The sequence below is a fragment of the Chiloscyllium plagiosum genome, unplaced genomic scaffold, assembly GCF_037043375.1.
Source record: "Chiloscyllium plagiosum isolate Xiang-an unplaced genomic scaffold, Cpla_swu_hap1 HiC_scaffold_27, whole genome shotgun sequence".
In the NCBI taxonomy this organism is placed as follows: Eukaryota; Metazoa; Chordata; class Chondrichthyes; order Orectolobiformes; family Hemiscylliidae; genus Chiloscyllium; species Chiloscyllium plagiosum.
Window position 1 is genome coordinate 51,783,542 of NW_028270165.1, and position 11,592 is coordinate 51,795,133.

The 11,592-nt window shown below is 44.7% G+C and overlaps 1 protein-coding gene across 1 annotated transcript in view; it reads left to right on the forward strand.

The window, feature by feature from the left end:
- Positions 1 to 8,863, forward strand: part of LOC148144037 (uncharacterized) — a 142,232-nt gene extending 133,369 nt beyond the window's left edge. The window contains exon 5 of the mRNA XM_087974566.1: positions 8,028 to 8,863. Coding sequence (XP_087830692.1) covers positions 8,028 to 8,388 — 361 coding nt within the window. The 3' untranslated portion in view covers positions 8,389 to 8,863. The remainder of the gene's footprint in view (positions 1 to 8,027) is intronic.
- The last annotated feature ends 2,729 nt before the right edge of the window (positions 8,864 to 11,592 follow it).

Genomic DNA, 11,592 nt, shown 5'->3' on the forward strand with positions numbered 1-11,592 from the left:
AAAGCAGAAAGGAGGTGCATTGTTTATGTAGTGATATGTTGAGATGTGGCGAAAGTGAGATGCTGGAGATCAGAGTTGAAAAGTGTGGCGCTGGCAAACCACAGCAGGTCAGGCAGCAACTGAGGAGGAGAGTCGACGTTTCGGGCACGAGCTCTTCATCAGGAAAGATGTGTGGATGGACAAAGGGGCTTCAGCGTCCTTCGAAACCAGCTACTGCCAGTTGTCAGACAGGTGCAATGAGCAAAGCAAGTGATATATTAGCAAGAGGAATTGAGTTCAGAAGTGTGGATGTCTTTCAGCAGTTAGGCCGGTCATTGAATGTATTCAAGGCCGAGTTCATTTGACTTTGATGAACAAAGAAGTGGATGGTTTTGGGGGAAGGCAAGAAAATGGTTTTAAGACCAGTATAGAACAGTTACAGAGTCATACAGCACAGAAACAGACCCTTCAGTCCAACTAGTCCATGCTGACTATATTCACAAACTAAACTAGCCCCACCTGCCAATGTTTGGCCCATATCCTTCTGAAACTTTTCTATTTGTGCACTTATTCAAATTTATTTTAAATGTTGTTACTGTACCTGCATTCATTACTTCCTCTGGACATTCATTTGACACACACTCCACGCTCTTAAACGAAAAATGTGCTCCTCATGTCTTTTTAAAATTTTTCTCCTCTCACCTTAAAGAGATTGCTCCTTATTCTTGAAACAACAGCTGATATTGACCTCATCTATGCCCCTCGTGATTTTATAAACCTCAATAAGGTCACCTCTCAACCTCCTATGGTCCAGTGAAAACGTTCCAGCCTATTCACCTAGATGTAAGTAGATCCATATTCAATTATGATCTGTTCAATGCTTGTGCAGGCTCGAAAGACCAAAAGGCCAACTCCTGCTCACAATTCTCTCACTGTGGCCAGGACAGCAAGAGACCATAAGACATAGGAGCAGAAATTAGGCCATTCAGCCCATCAGACCTGTCCATACCATTCAATCGTGGCTGATAGGTTTCTCAACCCCATTCTCCTGCGCTCTCCCTGGAACTCTCCATCCCCATGATACTCAGGAACCTATCGACCTCAGTCTTAAATATCCTCAGTGACCGAGCCTCTACAACCTTCTGTAGAAATGAATTCCATAGATTCACCACTCTTTCACTGAAGAAGTATCTCCTTACCTGCGTTCTAAACCGCCTTCCCTTTACTCGAAGGTTGTGCCCTCGGGTCCTAGTCTCTCCCACCAATGGAAACATCCTCTGAAAGTCTACTCTGTCCAGGCCATTCAGTATTCTGTATGTTTCCATTAGATCCTCCTGAGTGTGGGCCTGTTAATCAGCATGAAACAGACTTTTCAGGATGAGGTACGCAGGGATTAGGTTCAGCAATGACAGAATGGAGGGAGAGTATGTGGGACAGAGATTTTCAGCTTCTCAGGAATAACAGAGGAAAGAGAGTTTAGCATAAATTAGAATTGATTGGATGGGCCAAGGAGTAGCAGATGGGGTTTAATTCAGAGAAATGTGAGATGTTGCATTTTGGTCCAGCAATCCAGGCTGGACTGACACAGTTAAGGGGAGTGTCGCAGAACAAAGAGACCTTGGAGTGCAGGTTCATAGTTACTTGAAGGTGGAGTCTTACATAGACAGCATAGTGAACAAGGTGTTTGGTATGCTTTCCTTTATTGGCCAGAGCGTTCAGTATAGGAACTGGGAGATCATTTTGCGGCTGTACAGGACATTGGTTAGGCCACTTTTGGAATACTGCATTCAATTCTGGTCTCTCTGATGTAGGAAAGATGTTATGAAACTTTGAGAGGGCTCAGAAAATATTTAGAAGTCTATTGCCAGATTTGGAGGGTTTGAGCTGCAGGAAGGGGCTGAACAGGCCAGGGAGATATTTTCTTTGGAGCATCAGAGGCTGAGTGGTAACCTTTAAAGAAGTTTATAAGGGGCATGGATAGGGTGAATACCCAAGGTCTTTTCTCCATGGTAGGGGAGTCCAGAACTAAAGGGGCAGAAGTTTAAGGTGAGTAGGGAAAGGGACCTGAGGGGCAACATATTTTCAGACAGAGTGTGGAACGTGTATGGAACGAACTACCAGAGGAAGTGGGGAGGCTGGTACAATGACAACATTTAAAAGCCACTGGATGGGTACTTGAATAGGAAGGATTTAGAGGGATGAGTCAAATGCTGGTAAATGGGACTAAATTAGTTTGTGATATATAGCTGGCACGGATGAGTTGGGCCAAAGGGTCTGTTTCTGTGTTGTATGACTTTAATCATCTTCAGTGAAAGCAGAAGTGTTGTTGTGAAGACTGGACTTTCAGAACAGCTTTCAAAAATGTTTTGCCCTTACTCAGAGCAGAAGAAATTACAATGAAATCTTTCATTTGTGAGCCAGCAACTGAGTGAGTGAGTGAGTACATGTGGGATTTGGTGGAAAGTGGGAATTCATTGCACTGAGGGGATGAAACCCTACCCTATCCAGTCATTTCTGCTGGTAGATGAGACTAGGCCCCAAGATTAGGGGAAGTAGATTTAGGACAGAGATGATGAGGAACTGCTTTTCCTGGAGAGTAGTGAAACTATGGCAGTCTCTGGCAGTGAAACTATGGCAGAGAAGGTTGCTTCGTTAAGATTAGATTAGATTAGATTACATTACAGTGTGGAAACAGGCCCTTCGGCCCAACAAGTCCACACCGACCCGCTGAAGCGAAACCCATACCCCTACATTTACCCCTTACCTAACACTACGGGCAATTTAGCATGGCCAATTCACCTGACCCTGCACATCTTTGGACTGTGGGAGGAAACCGGAGCACCCGGAGGAAACCCACGCAGACACGGGGAGAACGTGCAAACTCCACACAGTCAGTCGCCTGAGGTGGGAATTGAACCCGGGTCTCTGGCGCTGTGAGGCAGCAGTGCTAACCACTGTGCCACCATGCCGCCCACCTAGTATATTAAGTATATTGAAGACAAAATTAGATGAGTTTCTGCATAATTGGGGAATTAAGGATAGTTGGGATATTGCAGGGTGGAGGAGCTGAGAAGATGGATAGATCAGCCATATCTTAATGAATGGCAGAGTAGGCAGGACGGGCCAAATGGCTGACTCCTGCTTCTATTACAATGAACCTATAATTCTGCATTTCCCATGGCTAACCCAACTAACCTGCACACTATGGGCAATTTAGCCTGGCCAATCCAAATCAAGGCTGGTGAGCAATGTCGTGATGTGCAAATGAACATCAGAGAATGATAGAAAGGGACAAGGAGAGTAAATATACCAGCAATCAAAACTGGATTCAGAAGATCACAAAAACTGAAACTAAAAACTGAATGTGAGCTGCATTGTAACAGAAGTGAATGAATTGACTGAACACATTGAAGAGAATAATTATGATCTGAGACTCCTTACAGGGACATGGCTTCAGGATGGGAAGGACTGGATCCTGAATATCGAGGGGATAGTCAAATGGGAAGCTCAGTAAAGGGAGGGAGTTGGTGCTGCTCATCAAAGCACTGATCATAGGGTAGTCTGGTGTCAGCTTGGATTTCAGGTCCTGATTTCTCTGTCCTCTGTTGATCTCCCTGTTCCCACAGATGTTGGTCTGTTCTCAGCTCTGCTGGATTTCTGCTGAAGCTTTAACGCCCCCTTTTACACGTTCGGGAAAAATAAAACATTTATTCAATCGAGACCCAATCCATAATCTCCCAGACTGTCAACCAGTCCAAGTAAATCTGAAGTAGTGGTCTCCCAGGATTCTGATAGTGCTCTACCTGAGGAATTCTCTCTCCCTTACATCCAACTATTAATATCCAGCTATGATTTACAACAATACTTGCAACAACAAAAATAAAGCATCTGTTATCAAATAGACATATGGATATACAGCATGGAAACAGGGTTTCTCTATTACACACACAGAACCACACTCTCCATGGGGATGAATTTGAAGTTGCAGCATTACATTTGCAGATATATTCTATTTTGCTCAAAAGTTCTAAATTTGACGGTGTTAGGCAAGAACTTTCAAAAGCTGATAGTGCGCCAATGTTTGCAGGTAAAGGGACGGCTGGAAAATGGGAAGCCTTCAGAACTGTGACAACTAGAGTCCAGAGAAAATATATTCTTGTTAGGGTGAAAGGAAAGGCTGGTAGGTATAGGCAATGCTGGATGACTGGAAAAATTGAGGGTTTGGTTCAGAAAATGAAGGAAGCATATGTCAGGTATAGACAGGACAGATCGAGTGAAGCCTTACAGTATAAAGGGAGTAGGAGTATACTTAAGAGAGAAATCAGGAGGGGAAAACAGGGGACATGAGATAGCTTTGGCAACTAGAGCTAAGGAGAATCCAAAGGATTTTTGCAAATAGATTAAGGACAAAAGAATAAGAAGGGAGAGAATAGGGCCCCTCAAAGTTCAGTAAGGTGGCCTGTATGTGGAACCACTGGAGGTGAGGGGGATACTAAACGGGTATTTTGCATTAGAGTTTACTGTGGAAAAGGACATGGAAGATATAGAATGTAGGGAAATAGATGGTGACATCTTGAAAAATGTCCATATTACAGAGGAGCAAGTGCTGGATGCCTTGAAATGAATAAAAGTGGATAAATTCCTAGGACCTGATCAAGTGTAACCTTGAACTCTGTGGGAAGATAGAGAAGTGATTGCTGGGGCTCTTGCTGAGATATTTGTATCATTGATAGTCACAGGTGAGGTGTCGGAAGACTGGAGGTTGATTAACGTTGTGCCACTGTTAAAGAAAGGTGGTAAAGACAAGCCACGGAACTATAGACCAGTGAGCCAGACGTCGGTGTTGTTGGAGGGAATCCAACTGAGGGACAAGATGTACATGTATTGGAAAGGCAAGGACTGATTAGGGATAGTCAACATGGCTTTACGTGTGGGAAATCATGTCTCACAAACTTGAGTGAGTTTTTTTGAAGAACTAACGAAGGGAACTGATGAGGGCAGAGAATACATGTGATCTATATGGACTTCAGTAAGGTGTTCAACAAGGTTCCCCATGGGAGACTGGTGAGCAAGGTTAGATCTCATGGAATACAGGGAGAACTTGCGATTTGGATACAGGACTGGCTCAAAGGTAGAAGGTGGTGGTGGAGGGTTGTTTTTTCAGACAGGAGGCCTGTGACCAGTAGAGTACCACAAGGATCTGTGCTGGGTCCACTACTTTTCATTATTTATATAAATGATTTGGATGTGAGCATAAGAGGTATAGCTATAAGTTTGCTGATGACACTAAAATTGGAGGTGTAGTGGACAGCGAAGAAGGTTATCTCATATGACAATGAGATCTTGATCAGATGGGCCAATGGGCTGAGAAGTGGCAGATGGAGTTTAATTCAGATAAATGTGAGGTGCTGCATTTTGGGAAAGCAAATCTTAGCAGTACTTATACACTTAATGGTAAGGTCCTAGAGAGTGTTGCTGAACAAAGAGGTCTTGGAGTGCAGTTTCATAGCTCCTTGAAAGTGGAGTTGCAGGTAGTGAAGAATAGGATAGTGATTGGATAGTGAAGAAGGCATTTGGTCTGCTTTCCTTTAATAGTCAGAGTATTGAGTACAGGAATTGGGAGGTCATGTTGCGGCTGCACAGGACATTGGTTAGGCTACTGTTGGAATATTACATGCAATTCTGGTCTCCTTCCTATCAGAAAGATGTTGTGAAACTTGAAAGGGTTCAGAAAAGATTTACAAGTATGTTGCTAGGATTGGAAGATTTGAGCTATAGGGAGAGGTTGAATAGGCTAAGGCTGTTTCCCCTGGAGCGTCAGAGGCTAAGGGGTGATCTTGCGGATATTGATAAAATCATGAGGGGCATTGATAGGATAAATGGACAAAGTCTTTCCCCTGGGGTGGGGGAGTCCAGAACTAGAGGGCATAGGTTTAGGGTGAAAGGGACCTAAGAGGCAACTTCTTCACTCAGGGAGTGGTATGTGTATGGAATGAGTCGCCAGAGGAAGTGGTGGAGGCTAGTCTGGATGGGCATGTGAATAGGAAGAGTTTGGAGGGATATGGGCAAGTTGCTGGCAGGTGGGACTTGATTGGGTTGGGATATCTGGTCGTCATGGATGAGTTGGACTGAAGGGTCTGTTTCCATGCTGTCCATCTATGACTGTATCACTCTAAATGCACAATGTGCTGGCAGTCAATGCAGGCAGCCAATAGATGTAATATTTTGTAAATTTCACTTTGCAAATTGAAGCGGGCTGACTCAAGATTGGGATACAGACAGACTCTGACCTCACTCCTTTCATGCATTATCTGGGCTGAGATGTCACCTTTTCTTATAAAACCTTGTTATCTCGAGAAGGAGCCTGACAGGAAGTTCTGGGACTTGCATATTATTGATACCTGCAACCCATTCTAAAAGATGAAAGACTTAACAATCCAGGTTTGTTCTGTATATAATTTCAGTGGCAGGACACTGTAATGTTTTTCCATAAATTCTGTGTCTTCTGATCTTGTACTCCACAACCAACTGAATAAGACGCAGCACTCCGAAAGCCGGTACTTCGAAATAAACTTGTTGGACTGTAACCTTTTATTATGTTATATGTAACTTTGTCCAGGTTGGGGTGGATTCCCCATGTTAAATGACCCATAGTGTTCTGTTTTGGATGGGTTCAGGTGGATTGGCAGTGTTCAGTTATCCATATCATCGAGGGATGTGCAGGTTAGGGTGGATTGGCTGTGCGAATTTACCCATAGTGCCCAGGGATGTGCAGGTTAGCATGGATTGGCCGTGCTAACTTAACCTACACACCCCTGGGCACTATGGCTAAGATGGATTCACTGTGCTAAATTCACTCTTTCATTGAGAGTGGTGTGTGTAAGGAATGAGCTGCCAGAGGAAATGGTGGATGCATGTGCAATTATGACATTTGAAAGGCATCTGGATGGAACTATAAAATGGAAGGATTGAGAGGGATATGGGCCAAATGGTGGCAAATGGGTCTTGATTAATTTAGAATACCTGGTTGGCATCGACGAGTCGGACTGTTTCCATGCTGTATATCTCTGACTCTGGCTTGCCACATCTGTATGTTCAGTTTCTCCCTGATGTCGGTGTTAATGCCTTTGATGTCTCATTTTGCTCTCTCCTTTCCAGGGATGTTAACCACTTCATGTCTGGTTGTTTCTCAAGAACTTGCATTGCAGGTTCACCCTGAACTGACACTATTTTTTGAGCTTCCCAAAATCAGACCTGCTCACTCTCAGCAGTGGAGTTATCCAAAACTCAGAGAGATGTCAGTCTTGAAGTTTTTGCAGTTCTGCCCCTGTAAGATCCTGAATCAACACCTTCAGGAGAATTAGTTAGAGCGGTGTGAGAACAGAGGGGGAGAGAGAGAGAGAGAGAGGGATGGTGCTTTCAATTTTCAGATATGGAATAACAAAAGAAAAGAATGTTCTGCAGAAAGTAGAATTGCTTGTTCTGAATTTCTACCTTGCACTGACAGTCATGACTTTTGTAATCTCTTTTTACAAAGCATTTGATGATCTGAAGACGGAAGTTTCAAAATCAACAGATGAAGGGCTGATGCCCGAAACATCAACTTTCCTGCTCCTTGGATGCTGCCGGACCTGTTGTACTTTTCCAGCGCTGCACTGTTCAACTCTGACTCTCCAGCTTCTGCAGTCCTCACTTCGACGTCAATGTCCGACAGTCACTCAGTCCATCAGGACTGCAACAATTTTTGACTTGTGATTCTGTGAGAAGGAGCAAAGCCTTTTGGTTCCTGTTGGAGCACGTCTTCAGCATCAATGGGACTGGATGAGAGACCCTACTGTTGCAGCACACTGAGTATGGAGCCTGAAGCAATTATATGGCCTGGAAAGAGGAATTCACGGCAGGCAGGGGCTGTACATGCGTTTGTCTGCAGCTGAAGCTTCGGCCATGGAGAAACCCAATGGATCCCGCCCCGTGCAGAAACCGTGGAAGTGTGGCGTCTGCGGAAAAGGCTTCTGTGTCCCTTCTATCCTGGACACTCATCAGCGCAGTCATACTGGGGAGAGGCCCTTCAGCTGCCCCGAATGCGGGAAGGCCTTCAGCAATTCCTCTGACCTGGTGAGGCACCAGCGGGTCCACTCAGGGGAGAGGCCCTTCAGCTGCCCCGAGTGTGGGAAGGGCTTTAACCAGGCCTCCACCCTGCTGGCCCACAGGAAGGGGCACACCGGAGAGAGGCCGTTCTTCTGCACTGAGTGTGGGAAGGCCTTCAGCAATTCCTCCATCCTGCTGGCCCACCGGCAGGTGTACACTGGGGAGAGGCAGTTCACCTACTCTCCGTGTGAGAAGGGCTTTACCTGCGCTTCCCATCTGCGGAGGCACCAGCGAGTCCATGTGCCATCGCAGGGGGATTAAAGGACGGATAGCCAACTACCTGATTGACTGGACTATCAACCCAGTTCCGGGGACTGCCAGGTTTGAATCCCGCCGTGGCAGATGGTGGAATTGGATTTCGGTCAGAAATCTGGAGTTCAGAACCTCATGAAGAAATGATTGTTTGGGGGACAACACCCATCTGATTCACTCACATCCCTTTTTAGGGAAGGAAACTGCTGTTGTGGGGAAGGATTCACTCAGTTGTCCCAGCTGCATCCTTTACCCGGTCTGGCCGACACGTAACTCCAGACCCACAACAGCATGATTGACTCTTCATTGCCCACCACTGCCACCAGTCATTGAGTGGGGAAAGTCTTACTTGTTTACAGGGTATGGGTTGAAATTGCTGAGTGAGGCAATACTTCCTACAGTTAAGGCTGTACCAAGGATCCAATTACAAACTGACAACTCGGTGGTGACCATAGTAAAGAAGGTGAGATGGTGTGGGTTGGGGGTGCACGCTTTGACCTTAAGCTATTTAAAAAGCAGCTACTTTTTCTACACCTTTTTGCGGGGGTGGGGAGGGGGGGTGGTTTGAAGCTGTAACAACGTTGGGTCGCAATAAAGGTTACCTGAACTTTTCGCCGGGCTCAGACTCTCATTGAAGGCTTTGAGCTCCAAGAGGTTTTTGTTTTAAAGCTGCTCATTTCATTTCAGCCTCCTGCACTAAGTTTCCAATGTCATGTATCAGATGGAGCAGTGAATGAGTACCTAGTATCATTAGAAATTGTAAATTTTTCAGAAATGCAGGTACTGCACCGTTTCATCAGCATTGTATAGTTTACTGGCAGCAGTGGGAGATGTGGGCTGCGTTCACTGGAAACGGTGTGGAGGTGCTGGTGTTGGACTGGGGTAGATAAAGTTAAAAATCACACAACACCAGGTTATAATCCAACAGGTTTATTCGGAAGCACTAGCTTTCAGAGTGCTGCTCCTTCAGCGGGTAGCTGTTGGCCGGAGAATAATACCCCGATTGTATAGCAAAAGATCACAGTGTCATGCGACTGATAGGATATATTGAATAAACCTAGATTGTTGTTATGTCTTTCATCTTTTAGAATGGGTTGCAGGTTTTGGTTCATTAATATGTAAATCCCAGAACATCTTTAAAGTCACGTTCTCGAGATGACTTAATGTTTTATTAAAAAAAAAGTGACATCTCAGCTCAAACAATGCATTAAAGATGTGAGGTTCGAGTCTGTCAGTATTCCAATCTTGAATCAGACTGGTTCTATTTCCAAAGTTGGAATTTATAAAATATTGCATGGATTGACTGCCTGCAGATTGTGTGCTTTTTGAGCAAAATTGAAAATATTGCAAATATAATTCTGCCAATACAAATTCACTCCATAGAGTTTTGTGTGTGTGTGAGTGCGTGCATAAGACTGAAGTGTGAGTGTGATGGAGTTTAAGCCTGTGAGTGTGTGTGTGTGTCTATGAGAGAGGTATGAATAAAAGTGAGAGGTTGCATTTTGCTAAACAAGGAACGGCTGGACGTAGTGAGTTTTGAGAAGATTTGTAGCTCAGGTTGAGGTTTTGGATGTAGGGTTGCTTGCTGAGCTGCAAAGTTCATTTCCAGATGTTTCGTTACCTACTGGGTAACGTCTTCAGTGGGCTTCAGGTGAAGAATGCAGGAATTTTCAGCATTGCTATGTACAGTTAATGGTAGGTCCCTGGGTTGTGTTGTAGAACAGAGATACTTTGGCGGCAGCGGTGGGGGGGAGGGGGGAGTTAGGGGGTTCAGGTATATAGTTCTTTTGAAAGTTGCATCACTGGTAGACAGGTGGTAAAGGAAAGCATTTCGCACCATTCCCTTCACTGTCCACCCCATTCAGTATAGAAGTTGGGACATCACATTGAGGTTGAACAGGATGTTGGTGAGGCCACATTTTGGGTACTGAGTACAGTTTTGGTGACTCTGTGATAGGAAGAATACGATTCGAGAGGGTTTCGTAAAGATTTACCAGGATGTTGCCAGGACTGGAGGGTTTGAGTTATAAGGAAAGGTTGGTACTGTCTTCATTGGAGTGTAGGGGGTTGAGGGGTGACCTTACGAAGATTTATAATGTCATTAGGAGTGGAGGTAAAGTGAATAGCAAAGAGCTCTTCCTTAAGACCATAAGACACAGGAGTGGAAGTAAGGTCATAAGTCCACTCCGCCATTTAATCATGGCTGACGGGCATTTCAACTCCATTTACCATACTCTCCCCATTGAGATACCAAGAATTTATCAATGTCTGCCTTGAAGACATTTAATGACCCGGTCTCCACTGCGTTCCATGGCAATGAATTCCACAGGCCCACCACTCTCTGGCTGAAGAAATGTCTCTTCATTTCCATTCTAAATTGACCCCCTCGAATTTTCAGGCTATGCCCATGGGTCCTAGTCTCCCTGCCTAATGGAAAAACAAACTGCCTAATGGAAAAAAACATCCACGCTTTTACTATCTTGTAAGTTTCTATTAGATCTCCCCTCAACCTTCTAAACTCTAATGAATATAATTCCAGGATCCTCAGCTGTTCATCGTCTGTTCGGCCTATGATACCAGCGACCATCGTGTGAATCTCCGCTGGGCACGCTTCAGTGCCACTATGTCCTTACTGAGGTGTGGGGCCCAAAATTGGACACAGTATTCTAAATGGAGCCTAACCAGAGCTTTATAAAGTCTCAGTAGCACTTCGCTGCTTTTACATTCCAACTCTCTTGAAATAAATGACAACATTATATTTGCTTTCTTAAGCACGGACTCAACCCGCAAGTCAACCTTTAGAGAATCCTGGACTAGCAGTCCCAGATCCCTTTATACTTTGGCGTTTTGAATTTTCTCAATGATTAGAAAATAGTCCATGCTTATTCTTTATTCCGAAGTGCAAGACCTCACATTTGCTTACATTGAATTTCATCAGCCATTTCCTGGACCACACTCCTAAACTGTTCAAATCTTTCTGCAGCTTCCCCACCTCCTCAGAACTACCTGCCTGTCTGCCTAACTTTGTATCATCACCGAATTTCGTGGGAATGCCCCCAGTCCCTTTATCCAGATCATTAATATATAAAGTGAACAGCTGCAGCCCCAACACTGAGCCCTGCGGGATACCACTTGTCACCAGCTGCCATTCCGATAAAGAACCTTTTATCTCAACTCTCTGCCTTCTCTCAGGCAGCCTATCCTCATTCCATG